The 26,340-nt window shown below is 36.5% G+C and overlaps 2 protein-coding genes and 2 pseudogenes across 2 annotated transcripts; 2 read left to right on the plus strand and 2 right to left on the minus strand.

The window, feature by feature from the left end:
* Positions 1-467: 467 nt before the first annotated feature.
* Positions 468-9,290, minus strand: LOC137707524 (uncharacterized). Its single transcript, XM_068446409.1, has 19 exons — positions 8,878-9,290; positions 8,660-8,734; positions 8,387-8,537; positions 7,509-7,577; positions 7,086-7,258; positions 6,473-6,610; positions 5,869-5,994; positions 5,330-5,428; positions 4,488-4,608; positions 4,241-4,304; positions 3,695-3,749; positions 3,492-3,616; positions 3,074-3,147; positions 2,676-2,725; positions 2,202-2,288; positions 1,584-1,634; positions 1,408-1,491; positions 1,098-1,148; positions 468-751 (listed from the first exon to the last, which is right to left on the minus strand). The coding sequence occupies exons 1-19, from the start codon at positions 9,214-9,216 to the stop codon at positions 668-670; spliced, it is 2,016 nt and encodes a 671-aa protein (XP_068302510.1). The 5' UTR covers positions 9,217-9,290; the 3' UTR covers positions 468-667.
* Positions 9,291-10,806: 1,516 nt separating this feature from the next.
* LOC137749585 (pentatricopeptide repeat-containing protein At1g06270-like) lies at positions 10,807-11,840 on the plus strand (annotated as a pseudogene).
* Positions 11,841-12,169: 329 nt separating this feature from the next.
* LOC137708910 (cysteine proteinase COT44-like) lies at positions 12,170-13,943 on the minus strand (annotated as a pseudogene).
* Positions 13,944-18,162: 4,219 nt separating this feature from the next.
* On the plus strand, positions 18,163-21,140 carry LOC137708846 (basic leucine zipper 34-like). Its single transcript, XM_068448002.1, has 4 exons — positions 18,163-18,861; positions 18,987-19,077; positions 19,205-19,331; positions 20,832-21,140. The coding sequence occupies exons 1-4, from the start codon at positions 18,281-18,283 to the stop codon at positions 21,011-21,013; spliced, it is 981 nt and encodes a 326-aa protein (XP_068304103.1). The 5' UTR covers positions 18,163-18,280; the 3' UTR covers positions 21,014-21,140.
* The last annotated feature ends 5,200 nt before the right edge of the window (positions 21,141-26,340 follow it).

The raw sequence follows: 26,340 nt of genomic DNA on the forward strand, positions 1-26,340 counted from the left end.
AACAACATTATTTGTGACATTGCATTTATTTTCATATTTATAGAAAATTATTATCATGTGGAGGCAAGTTTCTTCAAAACGGAACCTAAAAAAATTATAACTTGTTACAATGTAGAGTTTATTTTTATACAAAGCTCGCCCAAGTTAGGACCAGAATATATATGAAGTTTGAGAATATCTAAAAACTTTCCAAAAGCTCCGATAAATTCCGATTCCATAATCCGAAAAATACGAATGGAAAAATTCCAGTGCAATTTGAAATTTTTAGAATAATAGAAAATTGAAAACCTTAATTCCTTGGAAAATCATCCCTGTTCACATCTCCACAAGATACACATGTTATAACCAAAATCTGGTATCATATTATTAACTCCAACACTTGCTTCATTTGTGTGTGCATTTAAGTTTACACACAAAATGGCAAGAATCAAGAATATCCTACTTCCATTATTCCTTCTCACCAAATACAACATCAAGTTTCTTTGCTCATCAATATTTTGTTCAAGAATATCAAGAACACCAGACATCCAATAAATCTTCTGCGACGCATCCAATTCCAGCAAAAATGCGGTCTACTTTAAAGTGAGAGTATACATCGTATAATTACTACTCGATACATTCAAGTATTATACCTAATGACGTTACAAAACTGCAGAGAAGGCGGGATTCATTCCTTTTGCCTTTTACTCATACTTTTACGCTTGTTAACATCCAGATACTTCTTCCTTAACCGTATTGTCTTTGGTGTAACCTGTATGTATAAAGCATCATGGGATAATTACGCGTCTAAAGCAACAACTTTAATATAAAACGAGCAAACTTAGCACCTGTTTGGTAACCTTCTGGTTTTCAAACCTTTTTTTTATAGATAATGACATAAAATTAAGACTGTAGAAAACGACATTATTCTATTCGTCCATTTGATTTTTGTTTTTTTGTTTTTCATGGAATTAGTAAGTCAATAAGAATTTTCTCAACCAATTCAGCAACTAGCATCTGTATGAACTTTGAAATGTAATTTCCGTTGCAATATACGACCAGCGTTAACTATTAGGTGTTAATCATAAGTTGAAGGATGAAGTTAAAATCAGACTTACCTCAATCAGTTCATCAGAGGCTACATACCCTATTGCTTCTTCAAGAGTCATCTGCATCCCAATGCTTTCAGATATTAGCAATCACGGAACAGAAAAAAATATATAGCAGTAACCTTTATATATTACAGCAATGATCTTCCTATTATTTTCCAATTTCTCATAAAAAAAGAAGAAGAAAAAAAAGGAAGATCGTTGTCCATAATCCATATCTTTATAATATGGCTACAAACCAATCCCGATTAAAGTGCAGTGACTATACGATGCATACTATGAAACAAGAATAAAGAAGAATAGATTGGTTGATACGTACAAGGCGAGGAGGAGATAGTTTCACATTCTCATCCTTGCTAGCAGCACGCACATTTGTAAGTTCCTTATTTCTAACTGGGTTGACCTGCACAAGCAAGGTCAGTCAACTAAATACCACAATTTTCAATACCCTAAACATTAACACAATTCATAACATGAAGCATAAAATGTACTTACATCTAGATCTGTGTCCCTCGAGTGCTCGCCAACAATCATGCCATCATATGTCTGTATTAATGAACAAAAGAAAAACAAGTTTACTATCAAACAAAACCAAGTTACCCGGTTCCTTTATCTAAGGTACTCTAGGTTCTAATTTGTTTTAAATCGAACTGCTTACCCAGTTTTCTAACATATTTATTTCTATGAAACACAGCATTGACCCTTCTACTACAGTCACATATTTTTCACCCGTTATTGTGGTTTGAAATCAATTTTATCCTGGGCCACTCTGTTTCAGTTAATTTGCCCCAAAAAATTCAGAAACACCGATGTTCTTGTCCATTATTTCTCACCCTCTTTATAATCTGGACACGAAAAACAGCACTTCACTCAATTTTTTCTTCTTTTTGTCGTTGGAACAGGACCACACTCATTTCTAGGTAAAAGGATCTAAAGTATTCCAACTTTCCAAGCATAAAAGATGTTTTTCAGCAGAAAGTCAATTGTTAAAAGGAACATACTGGTATCTTATCAAAATAAAGAAGCAGCCTTCGGTCAATATGAATTAATTTTATCAAATTGTGGGAAGGAAGAAGACAAGCAGTGACATGAACTGATCAAACATTTACCAACCTCCATCCCAGGAGTGACAAAAAGAGTTCCGCGAGGTTCTAAACTCATTAGTGCATACGCTGTGGTTGTACCATAGCCCATTGACACCTATAGAAATAAACACAAACAGATATTAATTCTCATCTGACGCATACAACTTTGATATAAAAAACAGGGGCAACATATAGAAGATTTAATAAGATATGCTAGGAGCAGAAGTACATCATCTTTTGTTTTAAAATAAGGGAAATCATGCTTACAAATTTTATTTCATTTTATTTTTTTTAAATAGCCAATGTTGTAATGAGCCACAACCATCAGCCAGCTTTAGATCAAAATATAAAACCAAAAGCAGATTTTCAGAGACGTCTCTAGTATTTAAGATGTCGTTAAATACATACATCTCCTTAAAAAAATAGCAGTTTGATCAATAAAGACATTTTAACAATATTAAAACGGAATACATTATAAATCTAAAGGCAAGTACACACATACCAACACTCCTTTCCTGACATCTCCAAGGGGACCTCGATATTTTTCATATTCTGTGTAAAACAGATAACATGCATGAGAATGTTAAAATCAAACAAATTTTCAATCAAGCAACAACAAAGCTAAACAAGAGTCTGGATGGTAAACTGGCAAGATTTTAGTTAGGGTGGTATTTGTCCACCCCTAATATATGAATATAGGCACAGATATTCGGACATAAACATGTTAAATCCTTGCAATTTCCAGCCTCAGGGATACGCCGTGTCCCCGCTTAATTTAGGTAATGAACAATTAGGATAAGAATTAACTCCCTATCAAGAACCCAATTACATGACAGATTCATAGGGAACCAGAAAGGCAAAGGAATGGATAGGTAGGAATAACAATGGGGAAAATCATACTTAAGAAAGCACGGTGCATAAATCCAGTTCCACGTGTGTCACTGCTAAATACGCTTCTGTAACCAACCAGGCCCCTGAAGAATACAACAGAAAAGATCAATTCTATTATTGATTGCCAAAAACCTGTCATCAAGATGGGGTCCAGATAAAAAAGGAAAATGTAAAATGATAATCTAACTAATTGATCACATGCTTTGAAATGGTTAAAGATTATGCCATGCGACATTGGTTGTGCAATGGTACAGAGTCACCGTGAGACCAAATCAGTAAGATGATATGATGATTTTTTTCCTGATAACAATATCACTATGCTAAAATATATAAACAATACAATATATCATGATATAATGATCGCTTATACAGCACAATAACAAAATGAGGAAGAAAAGGAGAATTGACATTGAGAGGGAAACAGAACCTTGATGGACATGTCAATGACAATCTAGTCCGGTCGGCGCTTCCTGGAACAGGACCCATCTCAACAACCTCAGCTCGCCTATTAGATAAGGCTTGCATAACTAACCCCACATGCTCTTCATTTACCTGAAAATAATAGCCAGTGCATATGAGTCTCAGTTGTTGAAAGAAAAGAGCAGCAAAATTTACATCTCAAAGTCTTACCTCAATAGTAACTTCTTCAATTGGCTCAAGTTTATGACCACTCTCTGTTTTGTACCTGATTCAGTAAAGCAAAAATTGCGCCAGCTGTTTACATGAGTAATGCAACAATAAAAAAGATAAACGAATAATCATACAATAAAAAATCTGTGTGTGATATACATACAATAATATGTGAACACATACACATAAACACATGCAATAGCCGTAAATATACCAAAATAAAACAGAAAATAGGAGCTGCAACTGAACAATCACTGATTCCCTATTTCAAAGATCAGGTAAAAGTAAAATTTGGGTATTATACATTTTTGTAAAGCGTATGATACAACATTATGCCTATCGGTATCTCGCAAAGAAAGTACACATTTTGGTGGAAATATTTGGTTGGTTTTACCAATCTACTCGATTATGTTTTCGGAACCTCAATATCTCCGTAATATGGGGATTCTTTTTCCTTGAAGATAAAATCACTGGATCGGGGAACTCGATGTATATAGAAAGAAAATCACATTGCATCGCAATAAAAGCAACAAAAGGGTGCCTCACATGACTTTGGGCGGTGAGACAGACAGCTCAAAGCCTTCCCGCCTCATATTCTCAATTAAAATACCTGTTTTACACAATATGAAAACTACATTAATAATATGTTTAAACTTAATTGCAAATGAAATGTAGGGGCCAGAACCTCATTAATATAAGCTAAACTGTGTCTTCTTTTTATTGATGATTGATATATTCTCTTGGAATTAAACAAGGAAAAGGGAAAATAACTGCAAATTTAAGAGAAACAAACCCAGCTGAAGTTCTCCCCTCCCCTGAACTTCAAATGATTCTGATAAGCCTGGGAGAACATTAATGGCAAGATTTGTTTCTGCTTCAGCTGATAGTCGATCGCCAATTTTTCCTCCAGTGAGCTACAAAAATAACACCACCAGTATGTTAGATTATGCACAGTGGTCCATAAGTCCAACCCATTCTTAAAGATGCAGTCATCAGTTTTTTTTTTTTTTTTTCTCCTTACATTAAGTAGAAAGGAATAGGGGGAGGTAAGGCCATGTTAAAACTTCAAATAAGATGTAACATGAACAGTAACCCCAATAACATTTTCAAGAACATGCCTAGGGTGTTGACAGGTTGGTGGACAAAAATAGATATTTGAACATTACCTGAGAGGACAGAGTACCCTAGAAGGAGTTATTCACATATTATTATGCAAGTTCAATGAAATTCTTTACTTAGAACTAGGAAGTTGCTGGACATCTTCCATATTCCTACCATGCTCATGTCCTATATAGTTTCCATTGGGCATGTAAATCAAACCCTACTTTAACGTCAAATTTAGGAAAACAAATAGATGATAAGAATGAATTATGATACAAACTGTCAAATCTCTACTCTTCCCATATACATTTTGTCCATATAATTTCCGTCACTATCCGAGGCGTGTATCAAGTACAGATAATTCATAAATCAATGATTTAAAACCAAAGTGAGAAAATAAAGTGCATGTGTTTTCCACTATAACAAGAAAACAACTCAATGAAAAATACGGACATTGATGATAAAATGTAGTATAAATAGAGCATGTATAATAAATTAATAACTGATTGCAAAAAGGAAAAAATTATGACTTACATGGGTACCGTCACGACCAGCTAAGGGAGAGTCATTGACACCAAAAGTCATGGAAATAGTTGGTGGATCCAACACAACGGTGGGCAATGCAGCCATAGTCTATCAGATGTAACCACAAGTCAGTTTTGCATAGAATGTACCACCATGACATGTTATAAAAAGATACAAAGTTTCTCAAAAGAAATGGATAAAAAGTTAAAAACCCTGGAATGATGCTAAAATACCATGGCAAAATAAGAAATACATATCATAATGTTTTCATCTTCTTGAGACAGAAGTAGCTAAAGTTATCAAAGCAACTAATTTGACAGACAAACACAATGGATGTAGGCTACCTACAACAAAGGGAGATGACAAAACTTAGTGAGGGCCCCAGTATCAAGCCTTCTCAAGGTAGGAACAGAAGTACAATGGATACAGGAAAATATACAACGAAGTTATAATTCATATTTACTAAAGTAAATAGGAGAAAAATAAAATCAAAAGGAATTGCGGACGAACTAAAAGTAAAGTCTAAAACCAAGATTGCATTAATATACCTCAACGCTTGCAACTGTATGGCCAATAGATGGGCTTGTTAAACCCGCCATTGACACTATGTCACCAGCTCCAGCACATTCAATTACGACCATATGTGTTCCCTTCTTTTTCATCAGCTTCACAACCTGCAGAAATAAGCAGTTATCCAGTACATTACTTCCACAAAGCTTGTAGAAGATGAAGTAAACAAAAAATTAGTATTTTAATATTTTAACATTTCAATCTGAAGTTGAGCCTTTCAGTAACGTAAAAAGCTGCAGCACTTGAGCACAAATATCAAACTTTTCATTGTTCTCTGAGAGATTAAGATGCTTCAGATGTTGTTTTTTCATATCAGATTCTTAGTCAGAGAAAATAAAGCTAGAAGGCCTCAGTAATCTAATTAATCAAATTTAAACTGATGGCTTTTGAGGGCAATAGTAGTTAAAGGGGCCAATATGAGAAAAATTAAGGAAGCCATTTCAGATAAGTAATGGTGAACGCTACAAGAGCTTTAACCCAACATGGGTAAAATCTCACTGTCATAAAGAATCAAACATTGTCCAGTCCAAAAGAAAACTTCTTGATTTTTAACAACCATGAGGCAAATTTAGAACCACAAACCTTCCCTTCTTCAATTTTCTCAACTCCAGAATCTTTGTGACGAAGCCCATGAACTCTGTCACCAATGCGAATGCTGCCAGAAGAAACTCGTCCGGTCAATATTCGTCCAAGGTAGAAGTCTCGTTCCATCATAGAAACCTTACAAAAACATCAATAAATGCTAATTTAATTTTGCCAGTACTATGAACAATAAAATGAACGAGAGGAAAATACAAAATTAGTCATTTATCCGTTAAGTTTTTAAAAAAATTAATAATATTGCTTGGCCAGTTTGTTTTACCAGGTCAGTGCAGATGACACAGGTTTTACAGTCACAGAATTATAGACTTCTACAAATGAAAGTATGCCAAAACGTTCACAAACTTAACTGCATTTGACATAAAAGACAAAAAGACGCAGTGCATAGTGAGCAAAATATAGGAAAGTAAGAACACAGCCTTTGTTTAGAATTTTTTTATTTTCTACAAAGAATCAAGAACAACGGCCTCTATCGAATTTGAAATGTGCACATGGAAATCTCAAGTGAAAGCACTTTATAATTAATATTGACTCAACCTGCATATTTCCAGTTTAAAGGGGAAGATGAGAGCATACAGGGGATAAGTATACAAACCAGCATTTGAAAAGGTGCATTGAGATTGGCTGTTGGTGGAGGAACATGACTTATAATGGCATCAAGCAGCCGTGACATGTTTCTTGCATCAGCAGGAGGATCTTTGGTGAAAGTGGTCGAAGCCCATCCTTCTTTAGCAGAAGCATATAGCACAGGAAAATCTAGCTGCTCCTCTAATTCAAAAATAGGAATAAGTTTAATTAGTTTTTCATCTGACTAATACGAAGTTAGGAAAGTGAAAATTAAAGTTAGAACATAACGCAAAACCAAATAGAAATGGACAGAGAAACCCAGGATTTTGTATATTGTGATGCAAGGCTTCAAATATCAGATGTGAGACTTTTATTTTCTCAAAATAAAGAATAAATTAAAAAGACAACAGCAAACGTGGGTGCAACCATATTAATTCTTGTCTTTCCACACCTGTAGCACCAAGATTCGCAAAAAGATCAAATACCAAACTCTCAACTTCATTACACATCTCCTCAGAAACTGCATAATCACAAGAATGAATAACATAAGCAATAATCCAAGTAACGGAAAATATTTTAAGGCTTCTAGAAAGTAAACAAAAGTAATTGTGATCTGAGAGATGAAAAATGTTTTCTTTTTGGAAATGAAAAGAAAACTATTTGCCAGAATTCTAGAAAGTAAACAAGAGGAATGTGAAACAGTAAATGGGAAAACTTTGAGACAAATTAAGTGAAGAGAACCAGACACAGACACCCAACATACAGAGAGAACATTATGCAAAAACAGATTGCCTTCAAAGAAGCAATCCAAAATCATCTTCACACAACATTATGCAAAACCTGGGTTTATATATCGTATATAAAACATCAGTCCTACGGGTGGGACTTTGGTTGGATGAACCCGGCCAACTCAAGCACAACCCAATCTTTGGATAACTCCAATTTTTGGAAAAGGATAGTTACTAAGTTTAACTAATAAAGAAGTTATTAAGCTAAACAAAATAGAGATGTTATTTCTTTTACCCAAATCAAGATTTGAACGGATTATTTCTTAAACCCAAACCAAGCAACTAAAGAACCCAAATAACCAATATAAAGTATGTATTCATTCTAAAAATGTTATACCATGACGAGTCGCCGACAATTTTCAAATGGAGTTCATTTAGTTATACTATGACAAGTCACCCAATACGGACGTGAACAAACAAAGACCTCTTAAACCATCCAGACTGCTAATGTCCTCCTTAATCAATGTCTCCACTCTAGAAGCATTCATGCAATATAACTTCAATTTTTCGAATTAAAGATGCACCAAGCACGGATAAGTACCTGCAGGACGATCTACTTTGTTTAGAAGAAGAATAGGGCGCAGCCCGTATTTTAAGGCTTTAGCAAGTACAAACTTGGTCTGTGCAAGCGGACCTTCTCCGGCATCAACAACTAAAATCGCCCCCTCAACCATACCAACAACCCGCTCCACCTACGTAGCCATCCACAAAAATGTAATGAAATGAGTTTGCAACATTCACAAGCAATAGATACTTTACATCCATTAAGGGACAAAACAAAAACATTGGTCATTGGTTTTGAAAAGGGACTGACTTCACCACCAAAATCGGCATGTCCAGGCGTATCAACCATGTTTAACTCATTCTCCTTCCACGGAATTGATGTAACCTGCAAAACCATTTTAAGGTAATTGATGCAACCACAATAAAAAACAACCGAAGTAAACAAAAACATTTCCATTTTTTTAAGATTTCAGATTCCAATTCGCATAGCAATATAGGATTACACTTGAATACAAAGCCAGTGCTGACCTTGGAGGCGATAGTAATCCCGCGCTCGCGCTCGAGGCTGATGGAATCCATGGCTCGTTCGTGGGGTATGTCGGCGCCGCACTGGCGGAGCAGGCGGTCCATGAGCGTCGTCTTGCCGTGGTCGACATGGGCTATTACCGCCACGTTGCGGAGGCGGCTCGGATCCAGGGAGCTGTTCGGTGAAGTGGCACTGGAGGCCGCCGTGGCTGCCGAGAAGGCGCGTGCGAGTGGAGATGCGCGTGGGGTTAATGCATAGGGTTTGAGAGTGGTGGACGCGGAGGATGAAGAGAAGGAGTTGCGCGTGGAAGACCAGAGAGAGCGAAGCAAAGGCCCCGCCATTTCTAACAGCGAGACAGAAATGGCTGAGTAGTTCCCGTGCAATTGCCAGGGTTTAAGGTTTAACGTTGCTTTAAGACTAAACCAGATTTTACATGGGCCATGATGTTCCACCACGGTGAAAGTTCGAAATTATATCAATTTACACATCTCTACCTCTTGCAAATAATGTTCTTTCATGGCGTAGTTTAAAATTAGAATTGTTCGATTTTTTTATTTTTTTATTTTTTTTATTTTTAAGATCATTTAAAAAAAAATTATTCGAATTAGATGTCGTTTAGTTACCACTTTTATCCCACCACCACCAGTGACATCCTTATTGTCAGCATTACTATCACCAGCCAATCCTTGAGAACAATGGAAAAAAAGATATCTATGTAAAGAAAACTATAGGAGGGCAAGATCCAACGGTGATGTATGGTTGCCCAAAAGAAAAATCACCTGGAAGTCCAACGGTGATGTATGGCGAGATCCAACAGTGAACAGCTACCCAAAAGAAAAACTGCATGGAAGTCCGGGGACCTTGCCCGACCACCATAAGCTACTACCACCAGTGCCACCATTACTACTAAACACTAAATTACATTCCATTCTAAAAAAGCATTTTCAAAATATCATATATGCATTCTTAAATTATAAACATGCAGCAGGTGGCATCTTACCACGATGGTGAAAAAGTGATAAGCTCTTGCATGACAGCGTGGGTTTAAACTCCGTCAATGACTAATCTAACTTCTAATCTAACAAGATCTATCGTTTCATAAAAAATAAATAAATAAAAACATGCAAAATCCTATTTGTCGTTTTCATTCCTAGAAATTCACTCAAAATATAATCAGTCTCTACTATACTCGTGTTATTATATTTATAATATGCCCCTGAATGCTCGCTTCTTGTTCAACAATATTCCTCTGGGCAAGGGCGGAGCCAAGTACAAGGCTCCCCTAGGCTATAGCATAGGGAGAGTTTGGTTCTTGAAGCTTAAAAATATTAATTTTTAGGTTAATTTATGATTTTTAATTGTTATATTTCACATAAGAAATGAAATTTTTTATTAGTAAGCCTATTTTTAAGAATAATAAGAGCTAATAGATGTTAAATAAACTCATCACTTTAACCAATATTATATTTAATAGTAATAAATTAAAACTTCCATATCACAATGGTTCCTTATTTTATTCACTTGAAAGCTTTGAAGGCTAGAAACCTAGAAAACTTAGCATAAAATTCTTGCTTCAAATTACTACATTCAAGTTTTTACTATTATATAACTTTATGCAGGCAACATAGGATTAAAAACTTGATTTCGTAGTAATGATTTTAGTTTAGCCCACCCACTGAATAATTTCTAGCTACGCCATTGCCTCTGAGACAAATTCCTTGTAATCTTTTTCTTAAGTCTTTGTCCAACCAATATCCTTATCTTTGTAGCACGTTTACAAGTTCATTTGCTTAATACCAACTGCAGATTCACAGCAAGACACCCATGTTAATGTTGTTGCAATGATAAAATTCTTCAGATTTGGTTTTGTAATTGTTGAAATGCCGCTTATGTCGTGCAAATATTGACGTAACACAATCTACAAATACAACATGGCTTTCAGAGCAGCAAATGCAAGGCTTTGCAGATGTCTTCTTCCTCTACATTGTCGTCTCTTGCAGCATTGTTCCAATCACTTGATCTCTTCATCAGAATTGCTCCAAGAAACCATAAGAAATACGGTTGAAGCCAGAGCATACGAGAAAATACCTGATCTTATCGTTTTCTCTGCCCAAGCATGCCAAAACCCAAATCCTTTCTCACTCCTTTTGACCTATCCCGACAACCTTGAACACAGGTGGTTGATCAGATTTTGCAGTCTTTCATCCCTCTAAGGCCTCGCTCTCGAGCGTAGATTACTTATTCTTGCCTCCTTTCATTTACACTCAAGAGCTCCAATCCCTTCCCTCTTGCTCTTGCCATTCTCCAACGAACTCTTCGCTCTGGCTGCGTCTCTATCCCCCAAACCGTTCTTCTCCTCCCTTCTGCTTGGATGAACTGCTGGAAAGAATCTCTGTCTGTGTCTAAGATCTTATTGGAAATGCATTCAATTGGATATCATCCCGACTGTGGAGTGTGCAATTACCTGATATCTTCTTTGTGTTCTGTTGATCAGTTGAATGAGGCAGTTAAACTCTTAAAGGGTATGAGTAGGGTAGGATGTATTCCTGATTTGGAGAGGTTTGACATGGTAATTGGTGCAATGTGCACTGTTCGAAGAACAGCCGAGGTAGTAGATATGATAAAGATGGTGGAGAAATTTGGGTTGACACCAAGGCAGGGGACAGTTATGAAAGTGGCAGCAGCATTGCGAGCAAACAAAGAGATATGGAGAGCAGTTGAGATGATTGGGTTCTTAGAGAGGGATGGTTACCCTGTCAGCTGTGAGAGCTATGAATTGGTGGTTAACGGGTGCTTGGATGCGGGTGAGTATATTTTGGCGGGGAAGGTGGTGATTAGGATGATGGAGGGAGTATTTATACCTTATATCAGGACTAGACTGAAGGTTGTTGAGAGGTTGGCTGGCGCTGGTGCATAGGAGCTGGCTTGTTCTGTGAGGCAACGATTTGGAGAATTGAAGTCGTAGCTCCCTGTATTTCTTTGAGTCCATAGATTCCAGTCCTTTACGTAGACGGGAGCTGGTACTCAGTCTATTTGAAGGTAAATTCATGGTTCTTAATTCTTCATGCTAGGGCCAAGTAGAGTTTGAGTTGAAAAATAACTTGTTGGTAGAGCTGAACAAGTTTGCGCTTTTAAACTTATTTGGAACCATATGTTACTTGATAAACTACATAATCCCAGTTAATACCCATTACGTTTGAATTATCTTCCTTGTTTTCTTTGCACTAATTGGAATTCGACCGTTGCATATTTTACCTTGTTACCACATTGAAGAAGGTTAATTTATCATACTGCTCAAGCCTTAACATGGTAGCTAGCCTGCATGGCAATGCCGTAAGTACCTTCCTTATCAACCGAATTGCTTTTCATTCTTGCATAACCAGATTCACCCCAGTCAAGACCCCAGGAATTCTTCACAAGCCAGTACTTTTTACCACTATCTTCCCCATAGCCCGACCGCGGTGACTCCCTGGTTGATATTTCCACAATGACAAGTGAAGATAAAGAATAGAGTTGAAGTTGAAAAGCATAACTGCCAGCATCGATTGCAACAGAGACTGGTTGGTGAGCAACTGCGGCTTGTAGGCTTTTCTCATTATTAACGGGTATTCTCTTTCGTAGCCACTTACGTTCACAGCGCGCGTTTTCAATTTATCAGCATCACAGGTACCATCTGATCCTTTGTAGGGATGATCTTCTCCGGTGGAGAGAGTCCATTATCTTTTGTGAAACTAAATGCTTTCTTCGTGAATCCACCACTACAGCATTGGTTCCCGGAGTTGACATCGCAATCCACAAGTTCTTGTTCTGGTAGTGACACCAGGTTTCCAGTTTTGATTTTGTTAATTCCTTCAACAGCTGCTGCTGCGGAGAACGCCCAACAACCTCTTGTTTTGAAATTGTATTACTATCGGGGGCTGCTACTGAATATGCAATCTTTCACGTTACTTAGTACTACGGTCTGGTCGTATTCCTCTTCACTTATAAGTAAGAGGTCTTGGGTTCCAATTTCATAAATGGCAAATTTGATACCAAATGAGGTTGCCTATTGTGTGGCTTAGCCGAACTCCTCCTTCCTCTTAGTGTAAAATTTACTAAAAAGAAAAAAAATGCAATCTATCGCTATCTGACTAACCTACTATTTGGATCCGATTTTACACTATCGGCCCGAGTAATCATGAGCGTTGAATGAGTAGAATTTTAAACCATGGAATGACAAAGTGGTTGAAATGATTTTTAGTTATTATTGAGAAATAATATTGTGATTTTAATCATGATATTATCTCTTAGTAATATATTAAATTATTTAAACCTAAAATTTGTCTAAATCCCAATTAATTTGAATGATGGTGGAATATTGGGATATGGACGGCGTCAGATAATGAAGCAAGTAGTACAATTCAAATTGATTTGGATGTTTGGCAGTGGACGTGCAGATTGAAGTAGCTTGGAGTGGAGATTAGCATATGGGATTTGATGATCTTAAAGTCATGGTCTTGGAAAATGATGAGATAAGCAACCTAGGTAGACTAGGTCTTTTTGCATGGTGATAGATGTTGTCAGATGGGTTTAAAAGCTACTGATGGAGTTTTTATGATGAGATAAGAAGCCTAGGTAGGCTTGGCATATGATGAGATGTGATAAGCCTAATTTTTAGGTTTGAAAAGTCAAGGAACAAATCCCACGGATCAATTTGAAGGACATGTCTTGGCTTCTGATGCGGATCAAGTTCAATTCCGCGAATTAAAGTTGCAGTTGGACACTACAAAATTATCTGGGCGCGCCACACAACATTTGCTTCTATAAATACAGTGTTGTAGACAACATTCAGGGCCCTCCAATTCAACACACAAATTGCCCTGTGCAAACCTCTCAAACATCTTGAGATTTTTTTATTTTCTTTTTCTACAAACACATCTTCAGTTTGGATAAACATCACTGTTACTGTAAAATCAGCCGACCGAGGAGCACCTTCAGTTTGGATAAACAGCACTGCGTAGAAGCCGACCGGTTACCTATCCAAGTCTCGATTGAGAAGGGTTTTTGAATCCTTATTGGCAGAGGTCATCTTATTAGCTTTCTCGGCAAAATAAGGTGTTACAAGTTACTACATTTACCATCAAGACATACATCTCTTTTGAGTACCTATGTAATCACCGTGACCAAACCCGGCGTCGAGAATTCGTGAACTTCACAGAACTAGCAGCCTTGTCTTCAGGCTTGAGAACCCAAAGACCGAGACGTATTCCTTCCTCGGTCGCAATTGCAAGATCAAAAAGTCAGTAGTGCGTTCAACACAACATCAACAAATTTTACTCCTCAGCCGACGAGTTGGCACGCCCCGCATCAACCGAAAGACGTAGTTAGCTCATTAGTTAATCGGCATGCGCGTCACGTAAGCTTTGTAGTTTTTAGGGTCAACACCTACATGTTAAATCTAATGTCTAAAAACAAGTAGGGAAATTTTATTTGAACCCGTACAACCTCTTTCCACATCTAACTTACTTTTTACACCCATATTACTTTTAATTAAGATACCAATATCTCTTTAAACCCAAATTTATTACCTAAACTATCCTCACAAACCCAATTCAATTTATAAATTTAGCTATACATCCATTTATCTACAATGCAGTCGCCAAAATCTCTGCCTTCAATTTTGCAAAACCTATCAATGTAGCACTGCCTCATGCCCAATATATGCATCTACAGTAAGGCAACCCCAAATTATTTTAGAAATCAAACCCACAACAAAACTTCAAAAGGTGCTCCTTGAAAATTTGAATTCTTACAACTTAATGCCATTTTGAGAGCGGGAAGATCTACGGTTTTGTGGGTTTAAAATTTCTTTGAATTTTTTTTAATTTTTCTATCAATTGCTTCAATGAAATTTTATTTGATCTTTTTCCTAAAGTTTCAAATTTCCAAATGGATTTTTGAAAACCCAACCCAGCAGAGACCAGTGACGTAGAAAGATTTCCTGATTTGATCTTTTTCTTAAAAGCTTTTCTTTTATTATAAGAGCTATTAGGGGTGTTGCCGGAATGAATGTAGGATAAACAAGGAGAGTGATGATAGAGTTTAATTATAGGGTGTGGGTTTACTCATAAATTTTAGTTTTATTGTTAACTTTATCTTGTACTTTATGGTAATTATACAATAGAGTAAACAAGACAATTCACATTTAAAGTTTAAGTTGGATGTAGAGAGAGGTTATGTGGGTTTAAATAAAATTTCCCTAACAAGTATGCCTTAAGTTGCTGTGCAAAATCTGATCAAGTTGTGGAGCATTCAAAGACCATGCTAAAGCTCCCCACACCTAATGAATTAAGTTGAGCTAAAACTCCCAAACGATGGTTTTGTTAATTCAAACCCCAAATCTCAATCCTAAACCCACCCCACTAATCATGATTAGTGCCTCCTTGAAGCTTCATTGATAAAGGCAAATTAATGCATATTCTAAACACCCCACTAATCATGATTAGTACGACAAAAATTCTAGTTGAGGTAGTGATGGAAAGTAGCACGAAACTCTCGAACTCGCTTTGTTTTTTATGATTCTGTAAGTCAGCTTTGGGTTGTATTTTCCGTTTCTTTACCCAAAAAAAAAAAAGTAGCACGAAACATATACACCCTACATGTGGGTATGGTTTTGGGACAAAGCTAAAGGAAGCTTAGAACGTCCGAACAATTCACATGGGGAGAGACTACTGTATAACGTGATTCCCTTCCCTACAGACTGAGTATGGCCTCATGCCCCAAATCCCCTAATCCCACTAATAAAGTATCTTATTATTCCTAATCTTTTTATACTCCAAATCTAATCTCAGGTCCAGCTACTTTGTGTTAACCCTCACACCAAGAAGACTGAAAACGAATGGAGGAGGTATCCCACTGCACAATTATGGCAAACTAATTTTGGTCTCTCTGCAGCCTCGGTGCTACATGAGGTGGCGGTACTTTTAACCCTCAGGTAATAAAGCATGCGGCCCTAACCAAGGCCTTCATGGGAGTTTTGGACGTTGGTTGGGGGTTTCAAACTTTTGCTCGCTTTTCACTACTGAACGTGATTATTATTAATTTATGACTTAATTTGTGTTATGATTATTAATTTATGACTTGGGTTGGGGGTTCTAAATGTGATTATTATTAATTTATCACTTAATTTGTGCTATACCCCTTATATTGTACACGAAATCTTAATTTATTCTCTACACTCGGTTGTGTTTGATAGGAGCATATTTATACTATTTTGTTATCTTATTTCCCTATATTTACTTAATTAATTTCCAGTAATTATAGTGTTTTATATTATTTTTATTTATTATAGGTCTAATTTGGTAAAGTTGACAATTGGAGGTTAAAAAGAATAAAACAGAGCAAAATTAGACTTGGAGTTGGATGGCAAGCATTGGTTGTAAGGGCTGGACGTTTTGGAGCTGTTAGAATGTTTCACGTGTGTACATTTGAAGTATAGAGGTTCAATTCAAGAAGGATTTGAAGACAAAGTTGGAGTTGAAGACTACCAAAGAAATAAGGCAATTCCCTTGCACATTATACTATCTTATCTCCAGCTGAAAAGATAAATCCTAATTAACTTTAAATACTTTCCAACTGATTTCCTAGAGTTCTACCACAATCCAAACTTTCTCTTACACATATATACTTATTCCTTCAGCCACACCACCTTCTTATCTCTGCCGCATCCCAATACCACAAATTCCCTGAAGCCTTTCACACAACCCAGCCGTGTTCCATCCTTCCATTCGATCGTTGATCCACTCATCCATTGAAGTTGCAGGAGCTTCTAGTTTCTTTCGAACCTTTGTTATTTATTTTCTTTTCAATTTTTGTTATAATGAAGTTGCTTTTTAATTATGATGAACATGTGTAACTAATCTCTTTCTTTGCTAAAGGTGAACTAAAGCCATGAACATATGTTAATATGAGTTGATTCAATCCAGTTATTTCTCATTAAACGTGAATGTTGTTTACTTATCTGGTTTATAAAGAACTTATTCTTATGTTTATTAAGGGTGCAAAGTATCGCATGTTATTCTCTTACCCACTACTTGAGTCTTATATTCCCTACTAACTTGGTCGTAGGAGAGCCTTTGAGTGACACATCCCCGGTCTTTGACTAGCTTACGGTTGTTTGTTCTTTTACATGTTACTCGGGTTTGTGCATCTCCACCTTTGGTTCCAACAATTAATGTTTTCATTAAGAGCAAACTCATATGCCTCTCGACTAGATCACTCCACCACTGCGTTGACAACTTCAAAGCAACCACGCTGCAGCTGCGCCGCCTTCAAGCACGGTGCCGCCTCTGAAAACAAAGACGCTCCCACCATGGACCGAATATGTGAAGGTCTGCTGCAAATCTATGCTTCTGTCGACAAGCTTTGAAAGGCTCCAATAAATTTTCCACCCATTAACTTAACGAGTTAACACAATACGAATCATTAAGATCGTAAATTGACACAAACATGACGAACACATTTGTTAGGTCTAGTTGAAGGACGACTTGAGAGTTTATGTTTGATAGATATGATGAATCCTTGACCCATGTGGGTGGATCTGACGGTCAGAATGGATGATGGTAAGTTTTAAGATGTGGTGGATTACACAGGAGAATGTTCCTTCGGATGTGGAACAGTGGAAGTAGAAAAAATATAGGGAAGCACGAGGGAGGGGCTATTCTTCTATTATTATAAGGTGTCCTACTAAAGAGACGGTCACAAGGGCACGTGGTGGCTGATTCCGCTTGTTATTAAACTAGTACTGGCGACTTTCCAGTAAAACCGTTGATCCCCAACCTCCTCCCAGCTGGAGATAGCTGTCCGATCACCTCCCCATGTGATCCCATTGGACATACACAACACGCATACATAGATATTTGATAGAGATCCAAAACAAAGAAAGAGAGAGATATTTATTGATTGGGATTTTACAGACTTTGGACATTATAAAAACAAAATATCTAACCAGATGAGAGATTTTCTACTGCAAACGGTGACACCGGATAATAATTATCTAATGGATAAAATACGTGACAATCATATGTATCGGCAGTGAGTCTCACTGGGACAATATATTGATTTCAAGAGAATTTTTCGGGCTATAATCATGTGGATTTCTCTCGTCATAACATTATTGATTAGTTGATTCTTCAACCCTTCAACATTCCCTTCTTTCTGTATTTTCTGGGTATATATATAAGCCTTTGTTGGAGCTTGTAATTTGGATTGGTTTCTTTCAAGTCCTCTCTCTCTCTCTTCTCTCTCTCTCTGTCTGTCTCTGTCTCTCTCTCTCTCTCTATATATATATCATCATTTCAACATTCCAAGGCAAGTTTGGTTGATACACAAAACAGTTAACATTATTTTGTGTGCAATATTAATATTATGGCACAATTACCTCCAAAAGTTCCAAGCATGACACCCAATTGGCCTGACTTTTCACACCAGAAGATGCCGCCTTCAATGGGCGGCTGTTTTGCGCCAAATGGAAATGCCACAGCCGCCACCACGTCCCAAAACCCTTGTTGGGTCGATGAATTCCTCGACTTCTCGTCTGTGCGACGGGGATCCCACCGGAGATCCGTCAGCGACTCCACCAGCTTCCTCGAGGCACCAATGCAGGAAGAATGCCGCGTCTCCGCTGCACCTCCAGGCCCGCACTCGCACTCCCACGCTAACAACAATCACGAGTTTGATAGGTTTGACGACGAACAGTTCATGTCCATGTTCACCACCGATGAAATCTCCGCCGCTGCCGCAACAGTGGGACCCACGGGGTCGTCGTCGAACCCGTCCACGCCTTCCGATCATAACAGCATCAATGACGATGAGAAAGAAACGCAGGGGATTAATAAGCAGCAGCAGATCAATAAGCAGCTAAAGAATGAATTTGAAGAGGGGGAAAGCCAAGGCGAACTACAAACCACATCCAATGGTAGGAAAATTGACCACAAAAGAGTCAAGAGGTAATCTTCATGCACAATGCATACTATATACATACATATATTTATATATATATATTGATGAGTTTAATTAATTTTGTTATTAATCAGTTGTTGATTACATAATTTTCTTGTGTATGTTGCATTAGAATTTTGGCGAACAGACAATCTGCACAAAGATCACGGGTGAGGAAGCTGCAATACGTATCAGAACTCGAACGAAGTGTTAACTCTCTACAAGTAGGTTAATTACTTGAATTAATTCTGGTTTTAAATTAATTAATTAATTAACTTCTTTAATTTGTCAAACAATATATATTGCTCCTTAATAATCCAAATCACCGAATATTTTCCTTTTCTCACGAAGGCTGAAGTTTCAGTGCTTTCACCAAGGGTTTCATTTCTTGACCATCAACGCTTGCTTTTAAATGTCGACAACAGTGCTCTCAAACAAAGAATTGCAGCATTGGCGCAGGATAATATCTTCAAAGACGGTACATACGTATATTATTGTCCTAATTTACCATGCATAATTAAATTATTCATTTGAACTTCACATAAATATTGAACAATTAGCAACATGAACCTTGTTCACATTAATTTTAATTTCGTTTTAAGTCCAAGATATAAGAAAATTCTACAGTGCACCATGGTTTCCGACCTGAAAACTAAATATTTCCTATAGAAATGTGAGTTGCGGATGTTTTGTTTTAAAACCTGGTGCTCGAGTACTATAGAAAAGTACAAATATATCGGCAATTAGGCATCAATTTTAAGTTTTCATTTTAGTTTACTGGTGTTCAAATGTCAAATTTTATGAAAAATATGTATTTAATTCTAATTTTTCCTTAATTAAAAGAAGAACATGTTTGATTGGCCTTCAATCAGTTGAGTTTCTAGCTACCAACTTTTTTATATTGGTGTGAGATCTAATTAATTCCCTAGCCATGTTAGGAAACATGCAGCCCATAAAAGGTGTTTAAACTTGGTACTCATAGGAAATTATTGCTTTAGATCGTAGATAAAGACACTTATTTGATCCACCAAGAATGAATGCACATAAAAAAGGCAGCGTTGAAAAGGCCATCGCATGCATGCTAAGAGTAGGAAGAAAGTTAATGAGACAAAGAAATATCATGTGTCATCTCACTAATTGGTGCAATTGCGATAGATGTAGCTAGTACAATATAGGGCACCATGTTATAATTAAATTTCTCCCTTTTAAATTAGATTAATCATTATATAAAATTAGAAAGACGTACGAAATATTACAGAGATTATATTTTGTTAATTACTGTTCTAATAGAGATGATACCTCGATTGTCCATGTAGATACCGTTTTACTACGAGAACATTTTTTTTACCTCATCTTTAATTCCGGTAGATGCTCACCGCACAGTTCTATGTATGCATGGTTGGCACCTGTTAAGCTAGTCAACCGTAGTTAAACTTTGCAACTAAATTTTTTTTTTGAAGATATGGTACGATGGAGGATCCAAGAGAGGGAAGAAAGAAGCATGGGTGAGAAGGGGTAAAAGCGACATAATATTTTAATTGCAAAATTTTAACTACGGTTAATTAATTTAGTATGTGTCAGCTATAAAGATGTGTGTTGAACATACACCTAAACTAAATGGGTAATAAAAATGCTCTCCTTTATATACTCAAAGATACAGTCCACAAAAACATGTGGTCGGATACATAGTATCGTACAAAACATAAAGTTCCATAATCTTTTATGGTTTGTTAGGTGAGTTCAATGGCTATGCATGCTTTTTTTTTGTGGGGGTAGAAATTTAGGAGGGAAGAGAAGAGATTAGGGATAAAGTAATTTAATTGTCATAACATATGGGGCATGTGTTTACACGTGTACTTGTTGATTGATCAATGTGCACATTTTGATTTATATTGTGGGCTGTCACAAGTAGGATCACATGGTAATGAAATGGTTTTAACTTTGTCTTAATTTGGATTTGGGCAAACAAATATTGCAGCTCATCAAGAAGCATTAAAGAGGGAAATAGAGAGACTAAGGCAAGTATATCACCAACAAAACGTCAAGAAGATGGAGAGGGTCGCACAATCACCAACCTCACTTACACCCCCGTCGGACACCATATCAACTACTCCTCCTCCTGATCAAGGGGAACACCTTCTCAACGTGTCCTCATCTTGATCATCATCATTAATTGCCTATTCAAGAAGGATTTCCTAGAAAGAATTCACTGTTACTGTCATGTTATGATCGAAAATAACCATGTTAGAAGAGTAGGAGAGTAACTTGCACGGAGCAAGTTTACTACCACGTGACTTTTTCTTCTAATAATATAATATCATGCATAAATTTCTTTGATATTTCATTATTGAACTGCGATGTTACGTTGCAGAAAGCCAGTTCCATCCAAGTGCTGGCTCCAATGCAAACAGTTTAAGACACATTCTCCATCAGCAGTCACTACTACTTGTACTAGCCACTAGCTAGCGAGGAGGAGAAGTCACATTCTTGGGTGACTTGATCTGCTGCTGCTGCTAACCTGTGGAACCACGTGATGTGTTTGGCTTTACAGAAAGGGACCACTCAGAAAATGAATGATTGGGTTTGCAGGGAAGAACATGTGCATTGTCCTTCTTACAAACATAAAAAAGAAGAATTAGGGTCGGATTTGCTTTAAAGCTGATTTGGGGTGTGGAGTGTGATGCGTTCATTCTTTTGATATTTATATCATTTTTTTTTTTCTCATTAATTTTTCTTTTCTTTTGGATTAATTAGTGGGAGAAGGCAAAGTATAGTGGGGATGTGTTGGGATGAGCAAAAGTAAGGGTTGTCAGGGAGGTACTTTGATGACAGATTTATTGTACATTTTAGTGTATTTGCTTGTTTGTAACACCCTCATTTGTTGCATTAATTCAACGAATTTTTTCGTTTTGAATAATACTTAGCATCCTTCCATTAGAAGATACACACATCTTACTTCTTACGAATAGCATATCTTCAACATATAAATTGTGTAATCGGAACTGTTTAAGTTTTTAATCTTCATTTAAAGATCATTTCGATAAAAAAAATCATTTGAATCAAAGATCATATATGCATTTAATTGTATGAAACAACTCGACAATGTAAGTACTAAGTAACATATTAATGATGAATCGTCTATTTATATGTGACATTTGATGATCAGAAAATAAAATAAAATATGCCTATATGTTTATGTTTGTATTTAAGCTTCGTTCAACAATCAAACAAGTGATCTCGTAAGACATCCCTACTCTAACACTTTTCCTCTCATGATAAATGTTATAAATAAAGTTCTTGAACAGGTCGTTGATTAGGCTTTGAAGAACACTTAGGACGTGTTTACTAATCCGTAATCAGATTGAAAGAAATTGGATTGAGGATGAATTGAATTGAAGATGAATTGAAATGAGGTAGAATCAGAATCAAATTCCTAATGGAGCTATGTACTAAAACTGTCTGGAATTGGAGTATGAATGATGTTGAGTCCATATAAGTTATTTACTAATTCACTTCAATCAGAATTAAAACTAAGTTAATTACTAAATTGCCCTTACATAAATAAATTATTTTCATACTAATTAATTAAATTAAATTTATATAATAAAATTCATCTATATCTTAATTAAATTAAATTTCTTAATCAAATTCTCTTCTATTTGTGCGGTCACAGTTGTGGAGCAAACAATATTCACAAGGCGACACGTAAATTTTTGGATTAAGAAGACAAAAATACCCTTGAGGCATATCAGGATTCCTACGCGCGAGTAACGGGCAACCATCCTTAACCAAGTTAGAAATGCCCAAAAAAGGTAACAATTCAAAAATTCATTTCATCAAATCCTTCTACAAGGTAATCCCTAAAATTTATTTCACCCCATATATCTTTTACCTAATTTCCCTTTTTTAGCTAAATCAACTAGCTAATTATTATATAACTTAATTATCTATTTATTATAAATATTCTATAACCACCAAAACATTCCCCTTATGTTTAATTAGCCAATTAATACCTATTAAAATTGGCTAATTAAACCAAAATTAAACCCAAAAACACACCTAATGGCCGGCCACTCTTTCTCCAAAGAGGACTGGCCTATCCCTATAAATAGGCTCCCATTTTCACCAAAAGATGATTCCACACTCTTGCTAAAATTCTCCAAAACTCTCAAACATATTTCTCTCTAAATTCTAACTTTGGCATCGGAGGTTCTTCGGCCAAAGCCCCCCCATTCATCGTGGGCGCGTAAGGCTCTTGGCCTTGACCGAATGTGTTATTTGTTTTGTAGGTGCAATTTTGTCCAAGATCAAGGATGAAGAAATTTGCATCCACAACGGTTATGTCACATCAACATTTTATATCACTATTACTTTTTGTCTTATTATCTCTATAAAAAAATCAATATAAAATGTTGATGTGACTTAACCGTGACCGCACAAAATAGGAAGGGATGAGAGTGTATAGGAACTTGGAGGGCAAAGAAGCCGGGTCCTTACCAAATCCACCATCTTACACCTCCATAGCCCACCCTGCCTTTCCTTGCCTTTCCTTGCATTGCCCTTCACCCCATGCCTTTCCTTGTCCAGTTACATTGCAGTATCGTTGTCGTCTCATACCCCAACTATCTTCTTTCATGGTCCGCACCGCACATACCCCAACTATTTTCAGCTTCCCCCTCTTATTTTTCCATCTACTTCTCATATCCTTCCATCTCTCTCTCCAACCCCACAACCACTGGAATATAGCCCACAACCACTATAGTAGTGGATCCACCACCACTGCAACTTCAATTGCAGGTGTTAGAGTGTATTTACCACCACTGCAGCTTCAATTCCAGGTGTTAGAGTGTAGTTCAATTGGCAGATGTGGCTCCAAACGAGTTTCAAATCTGTTCTTCGCAACGACAACCCATTCCACCAACTCAGTCTTTGAAGCCCATCCATCTAAGGGGTAGTTTGGGTATAAAAGTTGGATTCCTGGAAGAGCCTTCTCCCCAGAATCCAAATACCACCTCCATCTAGGGGATTTGATTCCGGGAGATTTAGGGATCCAATTCCTAATTTTAAGTGGACCCCATCTTGTTTTTCATTCCGGAAATGTTAGTAAACGGCTTGAATGCCAGGAAAAGAATGCAATTTCGTTTCTTGCCATTCTGTTCCAGTTTGGTAAACACGCCATTAGTTAATTCTGAAATTGAAGAACATGGTGTCCAGTCACCTAGAGTATCCCACGTTAGTAATTCGGTGATCAGGTCATCTCCTTCATCCGACTCCTCTAGTGGTGAATAATTGTTAGGTAATATTGTTGAAATAAAAATGCAATCTAATAGAGGCACGCCAGCTTTGCTAGATGATTATAGCATTTCTTTAGCTTTTGGGCATGTTGTTGCTTTAGCAAAGGATGTCGTTGGTATTGTTAATCATCTTGAGGGTTGTGATAAAGATGGTTTTACTCCTATTGTATCTAAATCTCAATAAGTAAATAAAAAACAAAAACATAGTGCTAAGATTTCCAGCGTTCTGACCCCGTTTGAAGAGAGTCCACAAAATACCGGCTCGTTTTAAATAAATATGTTTTAATGAGGAGTAATGCTATTCATACCATGTTTTTATACCACATTACTATACCACTTAGAAGGCATCTGATGTCGACAGGCATATCATTTGAAAAATTTGCAAAACCCAAGGAAAGGAAGGAGAAAGTCTCATCGTATACCACAATCATCATTTAGTTAACTTTTTCTTAATTATTAGTTTATTAAATAATGAACTAAATTTAAAAATCTGATTAATTCAAATGATGTGGCTATCCACATCAAATGCAATGTGGTACAAAAACATAGCATGAATAACATTACGCTTTAATGAAATATTAGGCATTGGTAATTGATGAGTCAGTTTTATATTACATATTTTACCCTATTCTTAGTATACTTTTGTTAATATTTTGGAAGAATGTTGATACTTTGAATTGATACTTTGGCCAAATGGACGGATTTTGGAGTAATTCCACTTGGACGATATTCGTGAGTCACTTGGCTTGATCGTATAAAAATATCAGATTTTTCTACCAAGCGATGATTTTCTGGCAATAAAATAAAGGAGCCATGTGCAGTGCTGGAATAATGACGTTTTGGGCTTGAATGATGTTTTTGGAGCTCAAGATGACTTTGGATGGTTCGTGGCCTTCTGCAGATGTGTTCAGAACGTCCTAATCCTTAAAACAAGCTATCATGGGCCAGATTTGGAGGAGATTTGAGGCTAAAACGTGGCTGGACAAGTACTTGACAGATTCTCCTAGTTTAGTTAGGGTTTTATTTTCTAAGATATTTTATTATTATTTAGTTTCCTAGTTGGAATAAGAGACCTATGTCTTAGGGTTTATCCAATGGCTTAGCAAATATATTGCTTTGCCATTCTTAATCTCCCATACACTTACTTTTATGCTACTTTGGAGATAGGAGTTATTGCCAGGGCTCTTGGAGATTTTTTACTTTAAGGTGTTTTCATTCCTTTTATTCTTAATAATATTTTCTATGATTTTAATTATGAATATGCGTAACTAATTCCTTTTGCTAAGGCGAAGCCTTGAGCCTTGGCATGAATATGTGATTTTTATTTAATTGCTTATGATTGATTGCATGCGCACTTTGAATTATTAATCACCGTGATTAAAACTATCTAATTGTCTTAATGCTTGATCACCATTAGGATCTTTAGAAAAGTAATTTGATGCAATTTTGGTCGGAATGTTCTTTGAAATTGATGCGGGCTTCTTTTGATTAATAATTGTAATTTCACTTAAGATGAATACCACATCTTAAGGGTTGCATGATTTTTCAAATGGTTTTCATAAAGCATAATGAGTCTCTCATGTTCAGATTTGATCCGAATGTTCGGATGGGTTGCATGTTAGATATACGTTCTATGTTGGAGGTTCCAAGTAGAATATAAATTAGGAAAACCTAACCTTCAAAGTGGCATTTGTAGATCATAAGTAATTAGTAAAAATACATAAGATTGCTAGGTGATGGTGGAACCCTAGTGCTTTTATAAATTGGTATTTAAAACTATTTTCTTTTATCATATCTGTTTTTATTTAAAATTCATTTTTAATATTACTCAAGTCTAAAATCTCTTTTCTCAACTTTTAATTTTAAGTATTTAATTGGGAATTGTTTCTACATAAATTATCCAAATAGTCTTTGAGGAGAACGACCTTGCATTAGCATCTATACTACAACATCTTTGTATTCTTGCAAGTATTTCATATGATTTTGACCTTATTTGCATAGACGTTAAAAATCCTATCAAGAAATGACGACTCACAGACTGAGCTTTCTAATATATTTCGTTTGCATCGTCCATGTTTGCTTTGCTTTGCGGAGCCGACGACCATATTTAATTCTATTCCGGCTGCTTATTAAGTTTTAATATTATCTCCTTTTACTTTTAACTCCATAGGAGCTCTTGCTCCTAACATCTTC

The sequence above is a fragment of the Pyrus communis genome, chromosome 11 (genome assembly GCF_963583255.1).
Source record: "Pyrus communis chromosome 11, drPyrComm1.1, whole genome shotgun sequence".
Lineage (NCBI taxonomy): Eukaryota > Viridiplantae > Streptophyta > Magnoliopsida > Rosales > Rosaceae > Pyrus > Pyrus communis.

Bases quoted from the DNA above. Each gene is read 5' to 3' on its own strand.
- LOC137708846 (XM_068448002.1), top strand. From the start codon at position 18,281: ATGGCACAATTACCTCCAAAAGTTCCAAGCATGACACCCAATTGGCCT. The intron at 18,862-18,986 runs GTAATCTTCATG...ATGTTGCATTAG, and splicing joins GACCACAAAAGAGTCAAGAG to AATTTTGGCGAACAGACAAT. The intron at 19,332-20,831 runs GTACATACGTAT...CAAATATTGCAG, and splicing joins GGATAATATCTTCAAAGACG to CTCATCAAGAAGCATTAAAG.
- LOC137707524 (XM_068446409.1), bottom strand. From the start codon at position 9,216: ATGGCGGGGCCTTTGCTTCGCTCTCTCTGGTCTTCCACGCGCAACTCC. The intron at 4,609-5,329 runs GTAAGTCATAAT...TTATTTTTGTAG, and splicing joins CTGGTCGTGACGGTACCCAT to CTCACTGGAGGAAAAATTGG. The intron at 2,289-2,675 runs GTATGTGTGTAC...TTATTTCTATAG, and splicing joins ATGTCAGGAAAGGAGTGTTG to GTGTCAATGGGCTATGGTAC.